The sequence below is a fragment of the Falco naumanni genome, chromosome 4 (assembly GCF_017639655.2).
Source record: "Falco naumanni isolate bFalNau1 chromosome 4, bFalNau1.pat, whole genome shotgun sequence".
Taxonomy (NCBI): domain Eukaryota; kingdom Metazoa; phylum Chordata; class Aves; order Falconiformes; family Falconidae; genus Falco; species Falco naumanni.
In genome coordinates, this window is record NC_054057.1 from 62,109,584 (window position 1) to 62,137,121 (window position 27,538).

General features: G+C 52.7%; 2 protein-coding genes across 17 annotated transcripts in view; one reads left to right on the forward strand and one right to left on the reverse strand.

The window, feature by feature from the left end:
- DHX30 (DExH-box helicase 30) overlaps positions 1-20,414 on the forward strand; it is a 35,696-nt gene extending 15,282 nt beyond the window's left edge. For all 6 annotated transcript variants that reach the window (XM_040591481.1, XM_040591479.1, XM_040591482.1 and 3 more), the window contains 17 exons: positions 2,024-2,134; positions 4,207-4,562; positions 5,945-6,071; positions 6,808-6,957; positions 7,735-7,887; positions 9,443-10,264; positions 11,464-11,542; positions 12,331-12,435; positions 13,524-13,699; positions 14,748-14,954; positions 15,356-15,437; positions 15,942-16,135; positions 16,207-16,366; positions 16,652-16,809; positions 17,268-17,371; positions 17,537-17,676; positions 18,434-20,414. In XM_040591481.1, coding sequence (XP_040447415.1) covers positions 2,024-2,134; positions 4,207-4,562; positions 5,945-6,071; positions 6,808-6,957; positions 7,735-7,887; positions 9,443-10,264; positions 11,464-11,542; positions 12,331-12,435; positions 13,524-13,699; positions 14,748-14,954; positions 15,356-15,437; positions 15,942-16,135; positions 16,207-16,366; positions 16,652-16,809; positions 17,268-17,371; positions 17,537-17,676; positions 18,434-18,669 — 3,360 coding nt within the window. In that variant the 3' untranslated portion in view covers positions 18,670-20,414. The remainder of the gene's footprint in view (positions 1-2,023; positions 2,135-4,206; positions 4,563-5,944; positions 6,072-6,807; positions 6,958-7,734; positions 7,888-9,442; positions 10,265-11,463; positions 11,543-12,330; positions 12,436-13,523; positions 13,700-14,747; positions 14,955-15,355; positions 15,438-15,941; positions 16,136-16,206; positions 16,367-16,651; positions 16,810-17,267; positions 17,372-17,536; positions 17,677-18,433) is intronic.
- Positions 20,415-21,288: 874 nt separating this feature from the next.
- Positions 21,289-27,538, reverse strand: part of MAP4 (microtubule associated protein 4) — a 170,439-nt gene continuing 164,189 nt past the window's right edge. For 9 of the 11 annotated variants that reach the window (XM_040589744.1, XM_040589739.1, XM_040589745.1 and 6 more), the window contains one exon: positions 21,289-26,653. In XM_040589744.1, coding sequence (XP_040445678.1) covers positions 26,447-26,653 — 207 coding nt within the window. In that variant the 3' untranslated portion in view covers positions 21,289-26,446. Of the gene's footprint in view, positions 26,654-26,738; positions 26,760-26,952; positions 27,131-27,538 lie in introns of all 11 variants that reach the window. The other 2 variants (XM_040589741.1, XM_040589742.1) reach the window with 2 other exon arrangements.

Consider the following 27,538-nt stretch of genomic DNA (forward strand, 5'->3'; position numbering starts at 1 on the left):
TTCAGGAGAAAGACACATAGTCTGTACTCAAATGTGTTGGGCAATGTACATCACTACCTCAGAAAATTGAAGTTTAAATGCTGTATTTTATATCTTAGTAGGCCTAGATTTTAGTGTAGATTCTAATAGAACAAATGCCAAAGCCTAAAATGTTCAATTGCAGCCAAGAAAGAAGAATTTGTTTGCGATGGCGGGAGGCTTGTAATACTACTTAAGGGCAAAATGAAATACAGACTCTGTTGTTGTTGTTGTTAAATAAAATGGAGGAATTCCAGGCAAACAGTTTGCCAAATAGATTGAGCTCTTGGTGGGATGTGAGAGGCCTAGATCCAAATCTGTGCTATAAACTGAGCAGAAGTTCTTAACTGATGGGTGCTCTGTGTTCGGGTGTTTGCCTCCTTTTAGCATCTAGCTCTCATTCTAGAGCTGAAAGCAATTTCCAGCTGAAGTTTGACTGTAATGTATGTTCCAGGAGAAGCTTCAGTTCTGATGGATTAACATTTTCCAACAAATTTCTGTCTAAAATTCCCCAGAGTTTTTATTACCATGCCCTTTTTAAAGTGTCCCTGCATTCTAGGCAACACATTAGTAAATGGTTACTTTAGAGTTTCTTTATTGTTTTCTTTATTATTGTTTTTCTTGCTTTTCCTTGATGACCTGTAGTACAGTTTCCTAACGTAAATTTCGGAATACCATAACCAATGCCTTATCATTTTAGTTTGCAGAATCAGTTCATGTTTTTGCTAGCACTTAAATAGAGTTAACGTTGAGGATAACTTTAGATTAAAACAAAACAAAATAATAAACAAAAACCCCGAAGGAGCTCTTGGAGAAAACAAGGCTTGGATCTCAACCTCCTCCTTCCCTTACCTTCCCCCCCTGCCCGCACAAAACCAACCACCCAGAGAAGTGTGTGGGGATGGAAGGACAGGTGAGACAACCTGGAGAAGTCTGCGTTGGAAGTGAGCAAGGTTTTTTTCATGAGCACCCAGTAACTTGGCCTTCATGAGACAACTTTTTTCTCAGCAGGTCTGTGCCTTTTCATGCAGAGCCCCCAGGCAAAATGCGTAGCAATTTCCTACGGTAAGATGAGATTCAGGTGGCAGGCAGCCAGCCAGATGTAGACTGCTGAAGTCGGGAGCCTTTTCTCTAGCCTTATAGGTGGGGTTTTCCCAGCAGACCTAAACGCCACCTTTCATCTTTGCTGCAGAAACAGGAGAGAATTCCTTAGGCGTTTTCCTCCTTTGAGCCTTGCAGAAACTCAGCTACAGCATCTGCACGGCCAGGAGTAGAGCGAGTTCTTGGTTTGGAGTGATTTTTTTTAAGAAAGGGCAGGGTTCAGCTTTCAGCATTCTTTGCCTCTGCAAGTTTTGCAGCTGCTCTCATCCAACTGTACTGGTCTAAGAGGAGCTCTGGCGGTACTGTTAGTTCTCGTAATAGCTTGTGTTGGGCAGCATATGCAGAAGGCTGGATTCTCGTGTGCCCAATGAGTATGGTCGCTGCCTGTGTAACTGTGATGCAGTATGCTGCTACTGAAAATTACAGTGAGGAAGCAGGAAGAATTGCTTGCCATTGCAACTGGACATGTGTTGGAAATCGCATGTTGGTTCTCAGGCATGGTCTGGTGTGCTGCAGTGTATGTAGGAGCAGTTACTCTGAAACTGAATTGTTCTTGTAATGAGCTCTTGGCATTTGATTCCTCTGAGATGACACACTGCAGCCTGTGAAGCTCTGGCCCAGAGTATGTGGCACTGTGCTGGAAGTCAGCCTGGCTTTTGGGCCTGGCTCAGCCATGCAGCCTCTATGTGACTGTGGGCACCTTGTATCCCTTTTCCAGGCTTTTCTTTCTGTGTTACTGGAATGGAGCTTCCCATAAAGGGACCAAACAAGCAGTTTGTTTGGGATTTTTCATTTGTAGTTCTCTTTGCCTGGAGTTCAGAGATATTTGAAGTAGATATGCTTCTGATGGAGGAGAGAGTTTGTTCTGTACTGTCTCACTTAACTGGTTATCTTTGCTTTTCAGAAAGTCACTCTGCACATAAAATGGCCTAAGAATGTGGAAGTGGAAGGCTATGGGACCAAGAAGATTGATGCTGAGAGGCAGGCAGCAGCTGCTGCATGTCAGCTTTTCAAGGTGAGCTTATGCTGCTCCTTAGCTTGAAGAAACAAGCCTTTGAGTGTGCCAGCCTTGTCTGTTTTGGTGGTGTGATTTCTGACTTTTATCTCTCTCTTTGCCTGCTCACTTTCTTAGTTGGCCTGTCTGTTAATCAAGAGTAGAGGGCGAAGCCTTGAGCTGTCTGAATCCATCTGAACATAAAAGTCCACTTGCTTCAGCCAGGCAGGAACTCACTACATTCTTTGAGTTCTGGTCTTTGTGCTTTATGTCCTAGACCTTAATCAGCTCCTATCTTAGTCTCGGTGTCTGTGGCAAGTCGAGCTTCCCTCAGGTGTATTTGCTGCCACAGTTCACTAACTCACGCTTCTGTCAGTCTACCTGTGTGTATTTTGTAAGTGCAGATCCTTCAGGGGCTTTTCTTTCCTCTTCCTGTAAGCCATAATGTGGCAATTACGTGTTCTGTTTACAGACTATGTTCTGTCTTACGAGCCACTTACTTATGGCTGGACATGGTTGCTATCTGTGCACAGCCGGTGTCAGACAAGTACAGTACGGTTACAAAGGTCACTCTTTAAGGTAATGGTGTTCCATAGCCGCTATCTGAGGATGAGATGCAGTTTTGTCTTCAGCTCTGCCACTGACTGTTGTCTGCAACCTTGAGCAAGTGAGTTTGCTCTTTGCTTTTGGAGCTTCCCTTTCATCTGTGGAGTAGGAACAATGATATCTTCCTGCTAAGGAGCCTGGAAAAGATGCTGTGGATGGTCTAACAAGAAGAGAGCTTCTTGATTTGGTTGTAGACAGAGAAAGCTACATTAAGAAGTAACTAGCCTTCAGAAGTTAAGAATTGCAGCATGAAAACTGGCAGTTTCTTCAGCTGCCCCCTGTGCTTAGGCTAGCTTTTTTAATCCCGTGATTAGCAAGACTGGTTTCACTGACTGATTTCGTTCCACGCGAAACATGGTTAGTGCTCATTCAGGTAACATCCACTGGAAATATGTGCTTATTTTATCCTCACTAGTCAGTGTGCAGCGAAAGCATTGTTGCTTCCTTTGAGAGCCTGGAAATTTTCAAAGGAAAAAATTCCTATCTATGCTTATGATATATTTTTCCCCAGATTTTGGAAATGACTAAACTGTACTTTAGAACTTAAAGAAAACAAACCTGAAACCATAGATTCAGCATACAAAGCTTTAACGCTGGTGCTTTTCCAGTTAAACCTATAACCTAACGGAAGGCCCTCATTCTGAGAAGCCTTGTGCAGTCATAGCTATAGAAATAGCTACTGATACTGCTTTAAATAAATAGTCATCACTTCAAGAAAAGTAGTAGTATCTAATTGATGTAGAGAGTGTGAATATAGTGACTTTGAGTACAATAGCTAGCAAAGTGAACTCTTGCTGTCTTAGGTGCTCCTCAGCACAATATAATACAGCCTTGTCTAATATGAGGCCATTGGGAGGCCTAGAGATGTAACTTCTAACTTATTGCAGCGGTCTGGTAAGATGTAGCATGTGTTGCACTGTAGATATGTCTGGAGATTCATGTGAGGTGAGGTTCTAAATGTAGGTGGTAGGCCAGCAGTAATTAGGAACTCTTCTGTTGCAAAAAATGCTGGGTTAGGGAGGTCTTGGTACTGCTTATGTGAATAACTGTTCCTGTGAAATGAAAGGAAGGAGATGAATCATTCCCTGAATTCTCATCTTGCGTTATCCCAGATTATAATTGTTTAGACTAGCCTTTCTAAAAAAATAAATTTCATGCTCTGAGGTGGGTTTCAAAACTTCAGATGCTAAATATAGTTAGTAGTTTGTAAAACACCAATAAATCTTGACGCACCCTTTCTAACAAGCTATGTGATGCTAAGCAGTTGTGCTTTGGGAAGTATGTTTAGTGAACAGATTGCCTTTCTTAAGAAAAACGGCAGAAGGAAAGCTTTAAGTTTCTGAAAGTTCCTTTTCTTTCTGTCTTGTTTTGTGGGATATGAAGAAATTGCTCCTGTATGTGTCTCCTTTGCCAGATGTATTTTGGTTTCCTGCAGTAACCCAGATCTGCCTCTTTACTGCAGCTAACAAGGGGTTTTTCTCTTGTAGGGCTGGGGTTTGCTGGGGCCGAGAAATGAGCTCTTTGATGCTGCAAAGTACCGGCTTCTTGCTGACCAGCTTGGCTGTCCTGATGAGAGGTGGTGCTCAGAGGGCAAGTGGCGCTCCAAGTCCGGACCTTCTCTCGCTGACTTGTCAACCTGCTGGCGACGGATGGAGCCAGATGATTCCATCCAGCCCATGGAACAGGGCAGGATGCCTAAAGCAATGAGGAGAGAAGAGCTGGAGGAAGGGGAGCTAGAGGAAGGGGAACTGGAGGAAGGAGAGCTGGAAGAAGAAGCAATCGATGTTTCTGATTATCTACCTATGGCACATCAGGATGCTCGAACCCCAGGCAGAGATGCCAGGTACGTCTGCCCTGATAGCTGCTAATCCAGGGCAGTAACGGAGAGACTTTTCTTTGTAGCTGATCACAGAATCCTAGAATGGTTTGGGTTGGAAGAGACCTTAAAGACCCCCCCAGTCCCACCCCTGCCACGCGCAGGGCCCCCTTCCCCCAGCCCCGGTGGCTCCCAGCCCCGTCCAGCCTGGCCTTGGGCACTGCCAGGGCTGGGGCACCCACAGCTGCTCTGGGCAGCCCGTGCCGGCGCCTCGCCGCCCTCACAGGGAAGGATTTCTCCCTCAGCTCTGATCTCCATCTGCCCTCTCTCAGCGCAAAGCCGTTCCCCCTTGTCCTGGTGCTGCAGGCCCTTGGGAAAAGCCCCTCCCCAGCTTCCTCGCCGGCCCCTTTGGGTGCTGGAAGGTGCTCCAGGGTCTCCAGGAGCCTTCCCTTCTCCGGGCTGAACAGCCCCAGCGCTCCCAGCCCGGCTGCACAGCAGAGGGGCTCCAGCCCTCTGGCCATCTCCGTGGCCTCCTCTGGCCCCGCTCCAACAGGTCCGTGCCCTCCTTATGCTGGGGGCCCCGGAGCTGGAGGCGGCGCTGCAGGGGGGTCTCAGCAGAGCGGGGCAGAGGGGCAGAGCCCCCTCCCTCGCCCCGCCAGCCATGCTGATGATGCACCCCTGCAGTTCCTCGCAGCTGAGCTGCAGCTTCCCACGGTGCTGGTGTGGTCTGCAGGTGGGCCAAACAGTGACTACTGTACCGTTCTCTATGCGAGCAATGGTGGGGCAGCCTGGTCTTTTACCTGGCTGTCATCACAAGGGAATGCATAGGCGTCTTCTCTGGAGTCTTGCCCTTTGGATAGACTGCTACCTACTTGTTACCTGCCTTTCTTATTCTTCTGTGCCTAAAGAGATTTCCATTCCCAGAAGTTGTGCGTGTGCACTTTGACCTTTCTTGACCACCCTAATTTTTGAAGGCAGTATTAAATCTGCTTCTCTTCATCATCCTAGTTGCTTGCTTGACTTCATATTTTGTGGGCACAAATCTTGGATTTTTAGTAGTCAACAGGAGTAAGATCTGTAAGATCCTGATGGTGATGGTTGTTTTTAGGGATGTTCTTTGCGTTCGGAATTACTTATTTACTAAATCTGTTAAAATCTGTTGATGCTACCTGGTTTGCAGTGTTAGTGTAAAGCTCTGATGGCTTTTTAGTAGGTGGCTTTACGGTGCTGTGTGATTGTTCCATGACTGACAGATCTTAGTAGCAAGAAACTGCTTGACTTTTCAGATGACCAAAATTATTTGTGCCTTTAACTACAGAGTTTCAGACCTCAGTAGCAGACCTGAATTGAGGTAGGTCTGAGCACAGAGTGGATATTTGCATATCAAACTGTTCTGATCTTCCATCTAGCCGAGGAGGGAGTTCCATTGAAATGACAGATGACAACACTGCCATCCGTGCCCTGACACAGTTCCCACTTCCAAAAAATCTCCTGGCCCAAGTGATTCAGATTGCAACCTCTTCTTCCACAGTCAAGGTAAGATGCTGTTTGACTCCTGCCAGGGACAAAGCTGAAAGACTCCAACTGGAATCACTTTGAATGTTTTTTTGGGGCAGTTGAGAACTGGGGAGAGAAGGGAAATTGAAACTAGGCCTAGAAAAGTCAGCCTGAAGAGCATGGAAAAGGCTTTTTGGTGAGAATTGGGGAAATGTCTTAACAGAAGCATGAGGGGTATTGTTACTTGAAGCCAGAGCAATACAGGAGCTGCTGTCTGAATGGAGGAGAATATTTTTTAAGGTGATACATTTGCATTTCCCCATACATCTGCAACAAACACAAGTTTGTGTTACTTGGAGCAATGTGCAATTTCTGCACTGACGGAATCTTTCCACAACTCAATTCTTGTCAGTATCTGGTGATCCTCCTCCTTGGTGCATGTCACCCGCCGCCTTTCCAGTCCTCATGTGCTTAGCAAACAGTAGCTGTGCTCCACCCCATAGGCTCTCAGGGTCGTTTTCCACACAGCTGTCTGCCCTCATTTTTGCTTAGCCAGTGCCTTGTGAGCTGGGGGCGGGCAGAATTCAGTGAAGTTAAACTTGTTCTGGTGCACTGTTAAAAACAAACAAACAGAAACCTCAAAACAAACAAAAAAAACCCCACCCCAACAACTTAAGCTTTGCTTAGGAATATTGGGCTGTATTTGAAAATCCCTGAGTAGTTATGTAGACTCTTCACACCTCCCCAGAACTGATGTTGTTTCTGCGTCTTTTAGGAATACATGCAGTTCCGTACAGTAGGCACCAAGACCAAGATCTGCAAGCTCACGCTCCGCTGGCCCTGTCCGATGACTTTTGCTGCCAAGGGCCGTCGCAAGGTGGAGGCAGAAAACAAAGCAGCAGCCCTGGCCTGTCAGAAGCTTAAGGTAAATACACATGGCTCCTACATTCCATGTCTAATGTGTCTGTGAACAGAGCTCCTTGCACCTCACTTGCCATATTTGAGCCTAATGGGGTGATGCCTGAAACTTGCTGATCTTTGACTTCATGCTTAATAAACATTTATTTCCAAACCTTGGGATTTGGTCCAAATTGCCGTTGTACCCATCTAGTGTCTGACCTGTGGAGGCTGTTGTGCTTGTTTTGAACCCTCAACAAAAAGTGATGTGTTAGGGATCACCCTGGAAGTGTTTGGCTTGTCCCCATGGCTACCTTGCTGCTGTCTACTAAGACAGACTGTCTTATCGTTCTTGTCTGTGTACTAACCCAGACACATTGCTGCAGTAGTTTCGCTGCAGACTCTAGAGTCAGAAGAGGGGAAGTCCAAGAAAATAAAGTAGGACTTGTTACTGAATTGACACAACATAACAGAACCATAGCAAGAGAGTTAACAGCCCTTGCAAGAGGGTTTTGTCAGATAACTGTGGCTGCTGTTTCTTTGGTGGCTCTGTTTAAGACCTCCTTGTGAGTGGTGTTGTGTTGGGGGCAGGTAGTGGTTGTCTCCAGTGTGTCTGTTTCACAGGAGCTGAGATGGGATCATGTCTTGTTTCTTGCTGTGGCAAAAGCAGGAATGATGGGTTTGGGATATGGGATAAAGAGTTAGTTAGCCTCTCTGAACATGTAGGACCCATGTACTCTATATCCCAGCACTTCATATGCAGCAGTCTTGTGCCTGATAGTGGTGTTTGCCTCTTCCTCTGCAGAGCCTTGGCTTGGTGGACAAGAACAACAACCCCCTCAGCCATGCTATGTACAACATGACTTCACTCCGGGAGCTTGGTGAGAACCAGAGGAAACCCTGCCACATCAAAGTGCCCGAAGCAACCCTACGCAAGATTGAGAACTATCTGAATCATGTAAGGCTTGCTCAGCGGTCTGAGAATCACCTTTGGCTGATCCCATTTAACTTCAGGAGCTGCATGTGGGTTGAAAGCCTCACATCAAAATGTTGAGGGAATTCATGGCTTAATAGTTTGCTACAAAAACTGATCAGTCTCTGCTGACCTTTGGGTAAGGGGGACCCTCACTGGGCAGTGGACTGTCTCTGTATTCACCTTTGACATTTGTCTGTATTATTTGGCTTTTGAGAAGTTACGTAGTGCAGCTTTGGATTGCTTATAGCCTCCCTATGGATGCTGCCTTGTGCAGGTGTTGGTTCCATTAAACTGTGGTTGTGCCTTGTAGCTTTGCAAGGGTGAGGTGCCGATACCGGCACATTTCCTTTGGGAGTGTCTCCGTGCACATTTCCTTTGAGAGTGTGTCTCACAGTATTGTACATCAGCAGCGAGTGCAGCTCCTCAGGCACCTTGTCGTGCTTTCACCCAGGAGATCCCTCTTCCTGGCGGAGCAGGGTGAACAGACACCCACGGGAGCTGAAGCAGTGCCAAGACAGGGTTCCTTAGCAGCATTCACTGTCAGAGCAGGAGTTAGCACTAAGGTAAGATGAGGTTGAGCATAGCTCAGGTACAAATGTGGGTAGCTTGTTGAAGTCACTGAAAATAATGCCTGTGTTTGGAAGTTGGCATGTCGCTGGTGGAGCACTCTTTGGCCTGAACAGCAGAGATCTTGGGCGATCTTTACGGTATTTTACAGATACTGTAAAATAAAGGAAACAACAGTGGATGTCCTAGAAAGCCAAGACTGCACCTCAGACAGCAGCTGCTTCTGAATGACCTGCTGTGAGTGACTGGACTAAGGGCTAGAAAAGTTAGGTAAACGGCAGCATCTCGGAGGAGTCTGGTCTGCCTCCCGTGCTTACACAGACATGAGCTGTCACACCATGTGTAGAAGGGATGGCTTGCGACTGAATAAGGCTGAATCCAAAAGTACTGATTTGTAGCTGAACTTTTAATCCTGCGAACATCTGGGCCAATGCTTTGATTTGTGTTCTAGACAATTCCTGACCTATTACTGCTCCTTTTAGTTCTTCCTGTGGGATGTGTGACTTCTGTTTTTTCTTTTGCCAAGATAAAATACCTCTGGCTTAGTTGAATGCTTATGTTTTGTGCAAGTTTCATGTCTGAGCTTCCTGAGGGAGAGAATGGTGGTGGTGTAACTTGATAGTTTCCAAAAGTTGTCTTTGAGAGGCCGTTGCATCATTTGCATGCAGCGTAGCCACTGACTTGGAAAGCTTAAGTTACTGTTTTGTGCCTGTCACTTCAGGCATCAATGCTAATAGCTCTCTTAAAATAGGGGACACAACGAGGAATATGTAGGGAACTGCTCGAGTTAATTCTCAATTTAAATAACCTCAATTCAGAACGTGTCTGAGTTACCTAAAATCTGAAGAGACTTTGGCAAAGCTTTGTGGTCACTGCAAAGCCAGTCTGTTCCAGGCACTTGTCTCTTTCTGTTCTTCTCAGGACTGGTACTAATCTTTTTGTCCCTGCCAACTTTCTCCATCTCTCCCAGTATCCAGTGGACATCAGGGAATCCAGGCCCCGGATTGCTGATGACATGATGAACCTGAGCAAGGAATCTGGTGCGATAAGTGATGCAATCACGGGGAAGACATATATACCCATGTTGGAAGCAGAGGAAGTGCGCCTTAGCCAGAATCTCCTTGCCCTCTGGAAGAGGAGAGGATCCTCATGGCAGGAGAGCCACCCACTGCCAGTAGATCCTCACAAGGACACCATCCTATCAGCCATTGAGCAGAACCCTGTGGTGGTAATAGCAGGAGATACAGGTTGTGGGAAAACCACGAGGATCCCTCAGCTCCTGCTGGAACACTACATCCTGGAGGGACGTGGCGCCCGCTGCAACGTAGTGATCACCCAGCCGAGGAGGATCAGCGCCATCTCGGTCGCCCAGCGAGTGGCACAAGAGTTGGGTCCCAACATGAGGAAGAATGTGGGCTACCAGGTGCGACTGGAGAGCAAGCCACCTGCCCGGGGAGGAGCCCTGCTCTTCTGCACTGTGGGCATCCTGCTGCGGAAGTTACAGGGGAACCCCAGCCTGGAAGGTGTCAGCCACGTCGTGGTCGATGAGGTCCACGAGCGAGATGTCAACACTGATTTCCTGCTCATCCTGCTGAAAGGCATTCAGAAGCTCAACCCTGACCTGCGCCTGGTCTTAATGAGTGCCACGGGAGACAATCAGCGTTTCTCACATTACTTTGGGGATTGCCCTGTGGTCAAGGTGCCGGGTTTCATGTACCCAGTGAAGGAGTACTACCTGGAGGAGATCTTGGCCAAGCTGGGCCGGCATCGGCACCGGCACTATGAGATCAAGGTGGGTACGCAGTGTGATGGTTAAGCTCTTTCCCGTGGATGAGGTACTGACTTCTGGCATGTCAGCAGGGGAGGTTTGGGCCTGGAACTGGTCCCTCTTTCCTGTGGTTGTTGACAGCTTTAATTCCCCCTCGACCCTCGTGAGGGAAAGTCAGCTCAGTAGAATCCCCAGAGTATTCTGATAAATTTATGGATAAAGATGACTTCAGATATGGGTCTAAGTTAGTTTTGTCCCTCTTTAGCGTGAAGCTTGTTTATGTTTGAGTAAACTAACAGCTCGTTGTACTTGTGCGTGTATATACATAGATGCAGACTTGAGTGTTTGTGTGCTCTGTGCAAGCCTGGTCCCGAGACTAGGGTGGTTCTGGCTTACAGGAGTCTGTTACCTAAGTGCTCCCTGTCCTGCATGACTGAATTCCCTGATCGCTGCTTTTTGCAGCTAGTCATACTGAACCTCTGGAAAATGCCCTCCAGACACGTACTCTTTGCTGTGGGTAATCTTACTTCAGTTGTGGGTCAATGGAGTCACCAAATTGTTGAGGCTGGCTGGGCCCTCTATAGACGTTTTCTAGCCCATCTTGCTGGACTAGGAGCTATCAGCCAATTTCTCCAGCCTGTACAGGTCCCTCCCTATGGCTGAGCAACCACCTGGTGTATCAGCCACTTCTCCCGGTTTTGTATCATCAGCAAACTCGCTGAGGGTGTCCCATTGCCTTCAGGGCAGTCTAATTGTTCCTGTTGAGCCTGGGATTTTTAGCTGCGCTTTCTGAGCTGGCCTGATAGGTATGTTCCACTTTACTGAGAGATACAAAAGCTGCTGTTCTGTGCATACTGAGTTTGAAGTCCCGGGGTGCATATGGCACAGTTTTGTCCCCAAAAATGTCACGTTAATGTTTATTCCTTGTTAGCTGCCGTTCAATAGAGGTACACAGGTCTCAGTTAGCTTCCAAGTCCAGAGAACGGATACGGGACTGTATATTCTCACTGCACAGCAGAGGAAACTGGCAGCCGTTGTTACCAGAGTGGGTTCCAGATGGAGCCAAAACCAGACTCCTGGGGTTCCTGGCTCCTAGTCCTGGGCAGGCTGTCCAAGTACAGGCATTTGCGCGCTCCAGAAGATACTCTGGGAGGCTGTGTGTCTTTCTGCTGGCTGCTAGATTGCCGCTCATGTATCTGCATGTGTTGTCCTGTTTTATCCAGCAATCGGATGATGAATGTGTCCTTGATCTTGATCTGATCACAGACCTCGTGCTCCAGATTGATGCCCATGGAGAACCGGGTAGGTTCTGCCTTGCCCCCTTGCCCTTTCCTTTTGCTGGCAGGGTGGAAAGTGAACCCTGCAGAGTCCCAGACCCTTTGTGGAGGAAACATGATGCTGAGCTGACATCTGCAAAGCACCTTGAGTTCCTGTTAACCCGGTTGTCTCATGCCATGTGGCAGGAGCCAATTCTGAGTCTTTGACTAAGACAACAGTTGTCCTCAGTGTCCCAGCCGTAGTGTCCTGAGATACAGCTGTTCCTGCGGGGGTGAAGAGCAAGACTTGTCTGTGCTGCAGCATTTACAGCCTTGTGCTGCACAATTTCGTTATTTTTCTGTATTGGAGGCCCAATCTTTGTCTGGGAGGTGGTGTTTTTGTGAAGAAGGCATGACTCTTGGATGACTGCTAAATGTTTTAAGTGTTTCAAAGCTAGCAGGTTTTCACTCTCAAACTACAGGTGGCCTGGTTTCTTTCTGGCTTTAAATCCTTGCCCTAATGAGCTCACAGAAGCAGGTATAGCATAGCAGTATGGAGTCTAGACAGCGTTCCCCTGGGTCTGACTTCCCATAATGGCTGTATCTCATTTGCTCATGACAAGTATGATGCAGGTTTCCTTAGAGATTAGCTGGCAGGGGGCATCCCAGACCAGGGCTCTGCTTTTATTTGGGTTTCTTGGGCTAAAGATTGCTGTGGACTTAGGGGAATAACGGGTGTCCCTTCTGTGCAGCAGAAGCAGTTTCTTTGTCTCCAGCTGGGGAAAAGTGTTCGGATTTCTAGGTTGCTTGTTCTTAACTCTTCCTCTGTTTCAGGGGGGATCCTCTGCTTCCTCCCTGGTTGGCAGGAAATCAAAGGAGTGCAGCAGCGTCTGCTAGAGATGCTCGGATCTCAGAACAGCCGGTACCTTGTCTTACCAGGTGAGATGGCAGGGACAGACCTTTTCTCCACAGAATTCAGGAGAATGGATAGCCGGTTCACTTGATGAGCTCTTTAGCTGTTGCACTCGGGTACAGAGCAAGCTTGTATGCCCTGACGTACGTACCTGTTGTGTAATTGTGCGTGTTAAGCACGAATAACTCCTCCTAGCAGAGACCATCCAAACCTGTGTGTGATCAGAGAAACTGGCTTCCTGTTTGCCTCCAGCAATTCAGAATTAGGCAAGGAGGAAACTGCTAAATTCTGCACAGCTGTAGCTGCATGCAGAGCCTACACAGAAAAGATCTTCAAGACCTGTTTTGGGGGATGGAGGTGCACTCTGTAGCTCAGCTTTGATTAGTGAATTTAACATTCTCTATCCCAGGAGGGAAATTTATAACAAAAGTCGGTATTGCTCTGTAAGGCTGTAAGATTGTGGGGGTTGGTTTGTTTGCGGGTTTTTTTGCTTCTTTTTTTAATGGTCCTCCCTATTCAATGCCAAATAAGGCCAGCCAGGAGCACAGCTCAGTTGCTAATAAATGTAGGTGTTCTTTGAAAACTGTGTGTTCTTGTGCTCCCCTGCTGTTCTGTGCAGTTGCTGGGAATCTCTTCACATCGCTGATCTGTACTAGGGCAAACATGATGTAGAAGAGTTACAGGTCCTTGCTGGTAACTGGTTTTGACCAAGTGAAACTAAATGACAATGAGGATGCCCCATTCCCCTGCCCCACAGACCTTTTCAAAAAGGGGGAGCTGCAGAACTGGACTGTGGGAGGGACTGGGACTCTGCTAGGGGCCCAGGGTTATTCTGGTGGTGCCATTAGCCTCTCTTGGACGGGAGGTGGTCAGAGCTGCTGCTGATGTTGGGCTATAGGTTGAGGCAACTGAAATGAAGCCTTCCCAGATGATGTATGGAAAATTTTTCCTGCGGTCTGGCTGGCAGGAAACTGCTGACAGTATTTACAAGTGGTGTCCCCATTTCTGGAAGAAGGAGGTGATGGTACAAGAAGGCTGAGAATCTCTGCCCACCTTAGCCTTGTACTGCAAAGCAGCTCAACAGGGCAGGACTGACACTAGTTTTATTTCCTAGTGCACTCCAACATCCCCATGATGGACCAGCAGAACATCTTCCAGAGGCCTCCACCTGGCGTCAGGAAGATTGTCCTGGCCACCAACATCGCTGAGACCTCCATCACCATCAATGACATTGTCCACGTGGTGGACAGTGGCACACACAAGGAGGAACGCTATGATCTGAAGACCAAGGTACTGATGCTTTCTTGCCTCTAAGTGAATTTGGGAAATACTGGAGCTAATGGATGTTCTCAGAGCAGTGTCTGAGATGCTGTTAATGGGAGGATAGAGCTGCTTCCCTTTTGGCACTTGAGGCACTGGTGCTGTGTCCCTGTTTGGGGACAGAGTGTTTGATGTTGCCTTTACCCAAGCTCCCTGCCAGGCTTCCCATTGACTTCTGCTGGGCAGGCAAAAGTCTGGTATCTTCAAAGAAATTTAAGGCAAATCCATCTCTCTGATACACCATCTAACACCTGTAGCTTTTCCATTTGCTTTCTGCCTTTTTGTATGATTTCATCGTAAAACTCTTTCTAGCCAAAGCAGGGCAGCTTTGACCTGTTACGTACAGCTCCTGTTTGAAGTAATCTTGACCCCAGTGCCTTAAGCTTTGTTACCCAGCTTTTAGAGGGGGAGTACGCTGCTCTCGGGCCGTGTTTCTGGCGGTGCTGGGCCCTGCGAAGGCCCGTGTGCTGACACTTCCATGACAGCGCAAAGGCTGCTCTGCTGCTGTTGCTCTTGGAAGAAGGCATTCTGGCTGCAGGCTGCTGCCCCTTCCCTTCCCTTGCCAGAACATCTCGCAGGGCCAGGTGACAAGTCACACCTTGGAACAGTTGCAGTTTAAAACCAACCCTTTTATATTTGCCCAGTTTTAACCCAATTTAACTCCCAGTGCCAGGCCCCGTGGCGTCTGTGCTATCAGGCAGCAGGACTGGCATGGGGCAGGTGGGCATGGCACTTGGCTGGCAGCTCCCAGCCGGGCAGCGTGGGGAGCCCTGGTGAGGAGCACCCTGATGTGGAGCCAAGGCTGGTGGCCAGCAGATGGCATCAGGGCCTCAGCCCTGCACCGGGTGGCTCAGGCCGTCACTGCACTGAGGTGGGAGAGGGGGAAAGGCTTCCCTTGCCCTTCAGCAGGATAGCTTGTCAGCTGGCAGGAGTCCGAGGTGTGTGAACTGGGTGGAAAGCTGCATCTAAACAGGACAGAGAGCCCTGAGAGCTTTCATGCCTATCCTTCTTCTCCTAGGTGTCCTGCCTGGAAACAGTTTGGGTGTCCAAGTCAAATGTGGTGCAGAGGCGAGGGCGTGCTGGCCGCTGTCAGTCGGGATTTGCCTATCACCTCTTCCCTCGCAGCCGCCTGGACAAGATGCCAACTTACCAGGTTCCAGAGATCCTACGCACCCCACTGGAGAACCTGGTGGTTCAGGCCAAGATCCACATGCCGGAGAAAACGGTAAGCACAGTGCAAGCCCGTGAGACTGCAGCTGGCTGAGCCAGCGGGGAGCAGCCTGCCCGCTGCCCGTTCCAGAGACATGACATGATTTGACCGCAAACATGAGTAGGAAAAACCCGAGATGCTGATGGCTTTATTTCTTGCTTTCTTAAATGCGGTGCTCTCTAGGCAAAGTTAAGACCAGGAAATGTACAGATTGCTTAGATTACAGAGCACATCTAAAAGGCGCTGCAAGAACGGAGAGGGCTGAGCTCATATCCCTGTAGGCAAAGAAAGAGGGAACAGTGTTGCAGTCTGGGGCCCTGGGGCAGGGCAGTGGGCTCCCGAGGGCTCTCCCACACTGCTATATGGGAAACATGCCCTTTCTTTTTTTCTTTTCCCTTCCCCCTCCTGTGATGCAGGCAGTTGAATTTCTCTCCAAGGCTCTGGACAGCCCTGACATCAAAGCTGTGGATGAAGCAGTGATCTTGCTGCAGGAGATCGGTGAGCTAATGCTGTATCCTGGTGTGGGTGTGATGGAAACATGTTTGCTGTCTAAACATGGGAAGCAAGAGTTGGCACAGGATCCTGTGGGACAGACTGGGCAGGATTGTCCCGAGACAGGGATGGCAGCTGATAGGGACTTCCCAAACTGCACATGTTTTGGTGCTATTTTATTTCCCACGCTGCTTTGCTTGAGAAGTGAGGAGAACTTCCCAAGGCTTAAAAAAAATGAAAGTGGTGGGGGGTGGGATCAGAGAAGGAAGGTTGTGGTCTGGAGTTCATAGCTGGGGTTTTGTTGATTGTCACCTGGCTGTTACAGCCTTTTCTTTGGCTTCAGGTCAGTTAGACCTGGGAGGTTCTGGCAGGCGGCTGCAGGCAACTATGCTGTGTGCCTCTTCTGGAGGTTACACCAAATCTTCCGAGCCTGGTAGGCGGGTTCCCCTGACCGCCACGTCTGCCCCACTCAGAGCTGATGGATGTGCCCTCGTGGGGGCTCTGTTGCAGGAGTGCTGGACCAGCGAGAAGCCCTCACCACTTTGGGCAAGCGCCTTGCCCAGATCTCCACAGATCCTCGGCTGGCCAAGGCCATAGTCTTGGCATCCATCTACCGTTGCCTCCACCCTCTGCTTGTCATCGTTTCCTGCCTCACCCGGGACCCCTTCAGCAGCAGCCTGCAAAACCGTGCAGAGGTGGACAAGGTGAGAAGCTCTTCCCCGGGGAGGGCAGAAAGCAGGTAGGGAAGGGGCTGACGCGTGTGTCTGTCTCCCAGGCCAAGGCTGTTCTGAGCCGGGAGAGCGGGAGCGATCACCTTGCGTTTGTCAGAGCTGTGGCAGGCTGGGAGGAGGTGCTGAGACGCAGAGACAGTCGTGCCAGGGATAACTACCTGCAGGACTATTACCTGTACGGCCCCAGCCTTCGCTTCATCAATGGTGAGTCTCAGAGTCCGGCTTCTCCCCTCTGTCCCCTGAAAAGGCTGAAGCCCTGGTGAAAGAACGTGGTGCAGAAATGGGGCAGGCCGGGCAGGTGACTGCTGGACTGGGCACACTCGGGAGCGCGGCTGTAACCCTGTGTGCCAGGGAGGCCATGGGCAGGACAGGTCCTAGCGCCGAGGCTGAGCTCCGGGGCCAGAGCTGGTGCTGAGCTGCTGAGGATATTTCATTCAGTGGGGCGAAGGAGAGGGTGGCTCATGTCCTGGGGCTGTCTTCTCCCCGTAGGCCTTGTCAAGCAGTTCTCTGAGAACCTCTATGAGGCCTTCCTGGTGTCGTCCCCGTCTGACTGCACCATGCCATCGTCCGTATGTAACCAGTACAGTGAAGAGGAGGAACTTGTCAAGGGAGTCCTCATGGCTGGGCTCTACCCCAACCTCATCCAGGTACTGGCTCCTCGCTCTGCCATCGCTCTCCTGGGCTTGAGGGCGCTGTGGGGAGCGCAGGGAAGCGTCGAGGTGCCAGACACACTTGTACTCCCTTGGGAGCCTGTGTCCTAGGCAGGCTGCCTGATTCTGCATGCTGCTCCGGTGCTGTCCCTCACCCCTTGTGAGGAGGGGCCACCCCAGCCCGCACAGGTCGACGCTTGGCTTCTTGTAGCTCGGCCTGGGAGCCGTCGAGGTGGCATCTTCCTCCTCCTGCTGCTGCCCCTTGCATGGCATTTTGTGACTGCCAGGTCTGGTCACACCCCCATGTATTTACTCTGCTAAGACAGCGGAGCGTCTGGGTGTGGAGGAACATACTTGTCCCTACACATAGATAGGAGAGAGGGTGGTGGAGAAGGCCAGGCTGCGGGCAGTGCCGGCCGCTTGTGCAGGTGTTTGAGATGCTCCTTTCCTTTCAGGTGAGGCAAGGCAAAGTGACCCGTCAAGGGAAGTTCAAACCCAACAGCTATGCGTATCGGACAAAGGCTGGCACTGTTCTGCTCCACAAGTCAACAATCAATAGGTGGGTGATCCAAGCTTGTGACCATGGGAGGGTGGGGACCCCACACCGTGCACTTCCCAGCACCAGCCGGCTGTGCCGAGTGCCCTGGCGCTGCCTCCGACGCGTGCCCCAGTGCCAGTCTACAGCACGTCCTGCCTGCGGTTGATAAGGCTGTTCCCTGTGCAGGGAGGCATCCAAGCTGTACAGCCGCTGGCTGACGTACTTCATGGCGGTGAAGTCCAACGGCGGGGTGTTTGTGCGGGACTCCTCCCAGGTCCACCCGCTGGCCGTGCTCCTCATGACGGACACGGATATCCATGTCCGAGGTGAGTGCTGCAGCAGCTGCAGGGCCGATGCACCCGCCTGCGCATCCTCTCATGCCGCTGCGGGCTGCTCTTGCCGCGCCTGACACCCCAGGCACCCCGCTCCTACCGCTGTCCCCCTGATCCCTACACCTTCTCTCGGCCGGCTGTCTTCCCCTGCTTTCTCAGCCTCTTGCTTTGTGCTGGGTGTTGCTGCAGCGGGGCCGCGAAGGCGATGATTTGTGAGCTGCTCTCAGCTGTAGCTGCCGGGGGGGCACAGGCAGAGCTGCTGCTGGGGGCTCGTCCCTGAGGAGCTGGGCTGGTGTGCAGCCTGGCCGGGGTGCGGGAGGAGGGAGCCCTTCTCCCCGCGGCTGTGTCACTTTAGCCTGTGGGGTTTTGGTGGTGCTGCAGTTGGTCTCGAGCTGAGGGGGGCTGTGCCGTCAGTCGCCCGCCGTGGGGGGATCCCAGTGTGAGGGATCAGGGAGCTGCCTGACCCGTGGGAACCATTTCCCCTGGTTGAGTCCCTGGACTCTGGGCTAAAATGAGTGCGGGGAGGACTCGCGCCGCCCCTGGTAAGGCTGGCGGAGAGGGCAAGTGGCCAGCGCAGGCTGGGACAGGTCAGAATCACAGAATGGTCAGGCTTGGAAGGGACCTCTGGAGACCATCTAGGCCAACCCCCTGCTGAGGCAGGTTCTCTTGGAGCATCCAGGTGGGGTTAGAATGTCTCCAGAGGAGGTCAGCGCCATTCCTGTTTCTCACCTCCTCTCTTCTTCCCACTAAGATGATGGCTGGCGAGCAACGGTCTCCCTGACAGACAGTGATCTCCTGGTGCTGGAGGGAGACTCCTACACCATCCGCCTCCTGCGTGATTTCCGTGTGTCGCTCTCCAAGATGGTGGAGACGTGCCTGTGCTACGAGATGGCAGCCATCCCTGGGGACCTGCACCACCAGCACAGCCAGCTGCTCGACATCCTGGTGGATCTGCTCAAAGGCCCTCCTGGCAGCTTTGGCGCTTAGGCAGAGCTGGAGGATTGTGTGGGGACTTGTAATTTGTATAAAGATGTTCACAAATGTTTATTTAAATAAAGTTCTATTTATCCCTTGTGAAGTCATCTCTCTCCATCCTAGAAGATTAATGTTGTCTGAATCTCCTGCTGTCGGCTCCGTGCATGGTCACCGCGTAGGAAGAGCCAGCGCAGTACCACCTGGAATGGACTGGACGTGCCGATGGACCCTGCCGCGAGCTCCGTGGACACCCACCTCCTCTGCTCGTACCAGCGCCAGTCCCTGAACTGGAAAGCAAGGACGCAGCTGCTGCGGTCGCCCCCTGCCCCATCCCCACAGGGCTGGGTGGGAGCAGCTCTGGCGTGGGAGCTGCCGCCGGCTCGCCAGGAGGACGGACGTCTTGGCTCGTGGCTGTGCCCGCTCCAGCGGCCGGGCCGAGTGTGGATCCGGCGCCTGGTGCAGGGTGGTGATCCTTGTCTTCACGCTCCCCGCTGCGCTGCGTTGCCCTCGGGATGTCGTCGAGGGGAGGAAGCCCTGAAGGTGCCAGACAGAGGTGACGAGGTGCCATTCCATGCGGGATCTCCGAGCCTCACTGGGGCCCTGCCACCCCACAGCGCGATTGCAGTGGCGTTACTAGTGTGAGATGTGACTTGTTCCTAATCCGCCTGTACTTTCTGTCCTCTTGCGTTGTTTTGGGGTTTTTTTTGGTTCATTTCGTTTTTTTTTTATGAATTTCTTGTTCTCCCTACGTCAAGGAGGCCGGATCCCTGTAACTTGTGCAACACAGGACGTGATTGTAGATGCCAGTCGGCCTGTGAGCGCTTTCTCCTGCAGGAAGCCAGGAGCATAGGCATAAAATTCTTTGTTTTCTATGAACAGGGACCATATTTCTGTGGAAGGAGGATTGTGACAGGCACAGCACTAAATGAGAAACCTGGAGTTTAATCCCAGTTTTGCCTTGGATTCCCTGTCGAATGAAGACAGTGACCTACCTCACAGGGCTGTTGTGAGGCTTCGTTGGTGTTTGTAACGCATGTGGCCTCGGGCGGACGGTGCGGGAGGGAGCGAGCACCTCACACTCGGTTTGCAGCGGGGGCTGCTGGAGGGGAGGCGGCGGCTGCTTTCCCCAGCAGCTCCGGGGAAGGCGGCCACAGGGCCTGGGATCGTTTGTTTTTATTCACCATTTCTTATGCTCTTTGTATCTAAATCAGGGCGAGGGCTGAGGCTGCCCAGCCGTGCTGTGCTGGGGGATGGAAGCGGCCCAAAGACGGCAGCGGGGCGCGGGCGCGAGGAGGGGAGTGAGGGCTGAGGAGTTCCTGCCCTGCAGCGTCGCCCTGCGCTGGGACGGAGCCGCCTGTGGCGGGGGCCGCAGCTGCGTTCTCCCCGCTGTTCTCTCCCAGGATTTAATTTACTCATCGCGGGCTTGCGGGAGCTGGGGCCTGTGCCATGGGAGCTGGCAGACAGCAGCGGGGCCCTGTGAGAGCCCTGCAGCACCAGTGGCTGTGGGCGAGAAGCACAAGGGCGGGGGGCTGGTGGCCAGCTTGGGGGACTGGGCTGGGGGTGCCCAGGAGCCCCCAGCCCCGCTGCGCCGGGCTGGGGTGGATGCACCAGCGTGGGGCCCTTGGGCTCCTGCTGCCTGTGTTCACTCAGAACTTTTCATCTTCATTTCACTTGCTTGAGGTTGTCACTATTATTTGACCAGTGTTTGTTTCTTTTGGCCTGTATAATGGGCAGTATGGTTTTCCCTTCCAGCAGGTTTAAAAAAAAGAAAAAAAAGAAAAAAAAAGAAAAAAAAAAAAGACTAAGCTATTGTCTAAATGGTTCAGAACTAGTGTGATATTGGGATACTTCAGTGGCTGTTATGTGATACTGGATCTTTTTACAACATAGATTAAAGACAATAAAAAGGGATAGAGTAGTAACTGCCTCTGTCCTCTTCATTCTTTTTTTTCTCTCTTTATTTTTTTTCCAGCTCGTTTTCTTGCTCCTTTTCCTGGGATGGGACAGCAGCGGTGGCGGCTTTTCCTCTGCTGGGAGAAGCCTTCACTGGCCAGCTGAAGGGTCTTGGGGTCTGTGTGTGTACCCTGGACACCCCCAGCTGCCAGGGGTGCCTGGGGTCCCTCAGCCTGTCCTGGTGCTGCGGGGGCTCCCTGGGGGGTGGGGGAGGTGCAGGGGGCCCGGGTGCAGGCAGGGGGGCTGGGAAAGGTGCGCTGTGAGCTCCCCCAGGTACAAAACCTTCCTTATTATTTTTTAAGTGGGGGCACCTGCCACGGGGAGGGGTGGCTCCAGGGTCTCGCTGTAGCTCCAGCCATGTCCGGGCCCCTGCGCTGGCCATGGAGCCAGGCTCGGCGCCCAGGGGGCGTGGGCAGAGGGGGGAAACGGCCGCGTGGGTGCCCAGGGGGGTGGCGGTGGGTGCCGGGTGCCAGCCAAGCACCCCCTTGCCCTGGGAGCCCAGGGTCTGAGGAGCAAAGCCCAGGAATGGGGCATCTTCCCATGGCTGAGGGCATCAGAGACGACAAAGTCCCTCACCCCCTTCTCCATGGCTTCTCTGCCCCACAGGTGCCTCCGGCTGTGCCAGCGCCCCCCACCCGGCCATCCCGCCCCCCACAAACTGAGGCCCAAGCAGAGGAGGAACATCTAGAAGCTTTATTTCAACCCTTTACAATAGTAAGAATCACAACATCAAGTCGGGAAATGCTGCTAAGGGGACGACGGCCACAGCCCCGCGTGGGAGGGCGACAGAAAGGCAGAAGCAAACCGGTAGGGATCCACTGCGGGGCGGGAGGGGTCTGCCCGGCCCCCCACCCCCCCGAGCTGTTGTCTGGGCCCTTACACCCAGCACTAACCCCCCGGCCCAGCCCCCCCTCCCTCCCCTCAGCACCACCCCACCACGTACAGGGCCAGCGGTGGCCCTCACCCCCCGTGCGCCCGTTGCCGCGGAGGGGAGGGTGCTGCTGCCGAGTAACCCTGTGACACAAAAATAATACTACTACTAGTAATACATCACATTTAAAGAACACTTTACACACTGCTCGCTCCTCACAACAGCCCGGTGAGGTAAGTAGTAGCGTCCCCACCTTGGCGATGGGGGAGCTGAGGCAGGGAGGGTAAATGACTTCCCGAGAGCACAGAAGGAGCCAAGAGCCGGGTCAGCCTGGTGGGCCCTGCACCCCCAGCCACACCGGCCTCTCAGGTCCGACCCCCCCCTCATGTCCACCACCGCGCCTTTACTGGTGGTACCTACGTCAGGGGTAACCGAAGCTGCGGGCAGTGCTAAGCGCTGGGGTGGGACGGTCACGACGGATGCAAGGCAGGAGCCTCGTGTCTGCTCTGACGCGTGACACCGGCTGGCGGCCAGCGAGACTCGAGCACGGGAGATGGGAAAGGCGCCTGCGGGCTCTAGCGGGGTGTCGGGCGGTGAGGAGGTACAGATGGAGCAGCTCCTGCTGCTGCCTCCCGAGCAGTTCCCTCCAACCCTGCTCACAGGCCGCCTCGGCCGGGAGGGCCGTCGGGTGACAATTGCTCCTGAGCCTGGGGGCTGCTGCCCCCCGCCAGCCGCGGCTTCTGCAGGGCCAGCACTGAGGAGCCAGGACCGGCTCAGGAAGGGCTCGGCCAGTCCCCCCCTCCCCATCCAGCCACCCCCGAGGATGTCACTGACATCAAGCTCCTGCCACAGTTCAAGAAAACTAGAAATTCTGCCTAAACAACACAAACACACAAGGGTCCTACAGCCCCACTCACACACCGATGCTACGTGGGGGACAGCGGTGAGGGTCAGCGTAGAAAACTACATTCACTTTGCTGCAGGGCTCTGACCCAGGGCAGGCACGTGCCGGGCAGCGACGCCACCATGGCTCCCGCCTCCTGCTCCTCTGGCCTCAAGCCCACAAACTTGGTTACTTGAATGTACCTTAACTATAAAAAGCCCCAACGTAACTGCATATGCCACTGATGTGCAGGGAGCCACCCCAGCTGAGCAGCCCGGGCAGTGGAGACACCCTCCTGCCTGCGATGCTGGGGTCCTGGGGGCCAGGGGGGACCCCGCGAGGGCCGGGCAGGGGCTTCCAGCCAGCCCGCACCGCAGCCCCACCGCTGCCTGTGCTGCCTGCTCCGCGCCTGAGCCCCTCAGGCCCCTCCAAGCCAACGCTCACCCTGACCGAGACCTTGGGGACTCAGGAAAGGTCTTTGCTGAGCACCTTGCCCAAGGCAGGCGCAGGCTCCAGCATGGAGCACCGCGGCATGTGCCCCAGCCAGCGGCGACCAAGACCACCAGCGCCTGCCTGCTCCCCTCTCCCCAAATCCACGCCCTGACCCCCCCGCACCCCACGCTGCCGCCCCCAGCGCAGTCACGCAAAGTGCAGCTCCAGAGAAAGCCAGGACCCACAGGAGGCATCTCAGGACACAAGCGTGTACATTCAAGTCGCATCCAATTCAGACCACAACTCTTCTGCCCCCGCCCCCCACCCCCCCCAAGAGAATCCGCTACCTCTAGCCCTAGGCGAAGCCAAAGGCGACCACGGCTCCTTCCCCTGCTCTGCCCGGCTGGGCGAGCGCTCGGCCAGCCCGCAGCTCCGCAGCCTCCACTTAAGGTCTCAGCACTAACCAGCTCACTCCCACTCTCCAGGTAGGAAACTAAAATCATTTTCACCACACATGGATCTCTTCCCAGGCTAGCAATATGTACAGCCGTTTCCTTAAAATAAAAAAAGAAAATCCATATTAAAACTGAAACTGTCCTAGAAAAAAACACACCAAACGAGTGTATCTGGATTTAGTTTGTCAGCTAAACACAGGCACAACAAGTGTTAGAGAAAGTGGCACAGAAGTGCGGGGCGGCTGGTCCGTGGTCAGCCGAGCTGCCCGACGGGCTGGGAAGGTATGGGCACGGTCAGACGGGCCTGGCCACCACCGCCGCCGCGGGAGCCCCAGCTGGGGCTGCCACACAGTCAGTACGTCACATCAAAGCAGTGCAGGAGGAGAAGGTGGTGTCGCTGTCCCTTTGCAGGGCATCAGGGGTTTGCTTGCTTTTTGCCCTTTTATTTATTTTTTTTTTTTTTTTGCAGTCTCAGAAGATAAAGTGCAATTTTGCCACTTGCCTTCCTCCTGCAGCGCCTGAACCACGAGCCGGCTGCCTCCCGCTGCCCGGGCATCGCACCCCCGGGCAGGGCAGCGAGAGGAACTCGACATTTCAGCTTCCCTTTCCTCTTTGGTTAACCACAGCCACTGCCGGACCTGCCATCCCTGCCTCGACCTACAGCCGCTCACCAGCACGACTGCGGGCAGGGACACGGGGCCCCACACCACAGACCCTCTGCACAGCACCTGCCTGCCCCCCGCCGCCGTCCTGCCTGCCCTCACCCGCAGCGGTTCCACAGCACAGCTTGGGATCACCCAGCCCCTGCCTCCTCCTGAGGCCGTCAGCCTGCTCTCCTCTCGGTCTCCTCCGAACTTCCCCTCAATTCAAGTGCTGGAAAAAAAACCAGACCAAAACCAACCGCAAGATTGACAAGATCAAACTGGTGTTTAGAATTTAGCAGTAAGAGAAAGAAGGAAGCGTCAGCGAAAGGGCAGTGATATATACCGGAGGGCGGCATGCAGGTGAACGGGTGGTCGGAGGCAGCACCATGGGACCGGCCGGAGTGCTCCCGAGCATCCCAACACAGCTCGGCTCTTTTAAGAAATGAGGTTTCTGAGCCCAGCCCAGAGCCCAGGGCAGGAGGGCAGCTTCGGCCCCCTCCCCAGCTCTGGCCTTCCCCTCCGCAGAGCTGGCCAGGTCCGTGCCAGCCGGTGCGGGGTGGCGCGGCAGCAGGGATGGCCGAGGCCACTCAGCACACACAGCACCAGGGCAGGGAGCGACCTGGTTTGGGATCAGAGGGATGTGGCATGGAAGGGAGAGGTGGGGAGGAAGAAGAGGAGGAGAAGGAGGAGGAGGAGCAGGAGGAAGAGGAAGGGAAGCACTGGGAGTTTTCTAGGGTATATATAACCGCCCCTTTCAGGTGCAAATCTGCATTGCTTATTTAAATTTGTATTCAGAGGAAAAAGCACTTATGAAACTAGCAGACGACTTTGATGCAAACTAGTACATTTTAATGCCATTTTATTAGAAATCATGCAAACTTTAATATAAAAAATACAAGTGCAATAAGAATCTTTGTGTGTAAATACAGATTCCGGGTTATCGTGTCATTGTCAGCTTCCCAAAGAAATATTCCCACAAGCATGAGAAGCTGCAGGCTTCCCTCTGTCCCCTCCTTGAACAACCCCCCCTTAGCACATGCCTGGTTCAGTTCGCTTTGATCCCAGTGTTTCCTTATTCCGCCTTTTTTTTTTCTTTAAATTAGTTTGACGACCCAAGAACACTTTTTTTTTTTTAATTTATTTACATTTCATTTCTTTAGTGTCATTTGCAACATGAAACGAGGAGCTCGCACCTCAGAGAGTAGGTAAATCTCCTTCCTAGTCAGAGCTGCAACTCCCCGGCATTAGAAACCTGCCTCCCCTGCCCCAGCCAAGGGCTCTGGCCTCCCTCCCAGCCCTCCACAGACCTTCTGCGACCCCTGCCTCACGCCCCGATGAGAGATGCCCTTTCCCTGCTTCCCCACCTCGGCCTCCCACCATACCTGCTCGGCCTGACAATACAGTTTCCCACACATCAGCCTCTGTTAAAACAACACACACGCACGCCACAGACCTGCTTTTGCCTCGGAACTCACGGCCTGCGTCAACCTGCAACTCCACCACGAAAGCAGCCTCCTGCCTTTCCTCCAGACCTCAGGCCCTAGCCAAAAAAGATCAATCCCAGGGCTTTGGCTGCAGTTAATAAATAAACCGCCTTTGCCTTGCTAATGTGCCAAAGGTGCTAGGCATGCTCCAGGGCTGGCGGTTTGGCCCTACAGGAGGTTTTACCAGCATCGATTCAACACGTCTCGCTGCAGTCAACACAGGCTTCATCTATCTGTTACAGCAAGTTCTCCTTTAACACATTCTTGTGCCTTTCATTTCAGACATGGCTTAATCCCATGAATTTGCTCCATCGTTTTAAAATATTAAAAAAAACCCAAAAACAAAACAACAACAAAAAAGTTACAATTGCTGGATATGTCAATAAGAAGCCAGCACTGCAGCAGCGGTTAATGTCTCTACTCTCCTACAGTTAGGAAAAGAAGGAAAGAGATAAGGAAACTTAGCATGGGTTTGTAGCACAATAAATCATCAAACACATTGTCACAAAGAATAAAAGGTTAAAGTCAACAGTTAAAACAGCCTAACGTGTGTGTATAATATATATCATCATCAAACAGGATCAGCGGAAACTGAAGCAGCAAAGAGGAAAAGGTTTGTTGGTGGTTTTTTTTTTCTCTCTCTCAAAAAAAAAAAAAAAGACAGAAAGAAAGATCACAGCTTATCCCTATCAACTCTGGCCTGGCTTCAGCCACCAGCAGCATAGCCATGCTCCTCCCCGGCCCCCGCCGCCCAGGCCCTGTGGGAGCCCCCGGGTGCCCATCCCCGCACACGACATTAACGCTCACTCTAGCATCCCCCTAAAAGCCAAAGGGACGAGGCGCGGAGAGGGAGGGAAACCTTTTCCAGCCAAGAAGGGACCACCAGAAGCCTGGCACGCTCGGGCAGGGGCGAGCCTCCAGGGTGCTTCGAGGAGTCAGCGCAGCCGAAAGGGACGCTAGCCCTGCTAAACGCTGTCCCCTTCCCACCTGAAGCCAGACGCCGGGCTAAGAGAGCCAAGCTGCGTTACTCTGGGGGGTGGGGGGGTGGGGGATGGGGCTGGGAAGGGTCACAAGCCTTGCTGAGAAAGCGCTGCAAGGGGCGCTGGCTGTTGCAGCGGTGACAAGGAGGCGACTGAGCCCAGGCTCTCGCTGACGGATGTGCTACGCCGGGGGGAAGTGCTGCTGGGAGGGTTGAGGGGTTTGGAGACGATTTCTGCTCCGTGGTCTGTGCGAGCCTTGGCCTTCTCACGGAACATCAGCTTGTGAGATTCAATCTGCAGCGACACAAGGGCAGGTGAGAAGGGGAAGGGCAGGAGGAGGAAAGAGGAGAAGGGACAGGAGGGGAATGGAAGACGATACCATAATGTCATCATTAGATGCCTGGAAAATAAAAGGCAATTTTCTGAATTAAACAAAGGCCAAAAAAACCCTCCCCTACAGACATCGATACAGACAGTTCAACATCCAGCTTACAGCGGTGTGACCAGTGCCCAGGGGCGGCTGCTCTGCCCTGCTGCAGTGCTCTCCCCACCCCACCCGGCAGCGTGCGTAGAGAGAAGGCGCAGGCACTTACTTGTTTCTTGTATCTGAGTCTCGAAGCTCTGAATTTCCCTTTGGTCACCACCACTCAGGGCAGTGGGCACTGCCGGCCCTACGCCATTCTCCCGCATCTCACTGCCTGCCTGGGCCGCTGTCACCTCTCCGTTCTGAGGGGCTGGCGGGAGCTGCGCTGGCTCCGCGCTCCCCTCAGCCTACAATGAGACAACGGGGTGGGGAGGACGACAGCACGAGTCAATAGAAGATGGGGGTGCGGGGTGGGGGGGTGAAGTGTGGGTTCCCGGAGTCCCCTCCGCCCTCCCCAGCTGCCGAGGCACACGCAGGGCCGAGGCGGCGCTCGGAAGTGGGAAGCAGCCCCTCTGCTCCCTGGGAAGCCGCCATCCTGACCAGCCTTCCAGCCTCTCAGGGCACTTCGTCCCTGCAGCACCATCGGCCCCGCGCCGCTGCCCGTCAGCTCGGCCGAGCACAGGGTCTGGAGCTCAGCACCCGCTGCCCAAACCAGCCTGCAGTGCCGCGGTGCCGCAGCACAGCTGTGGCAAAGGCAGACCAAGGCAGGCCGACAGGACTAATGCCCAGTGCTACAGGGGCAAAAGCAAGCGGGT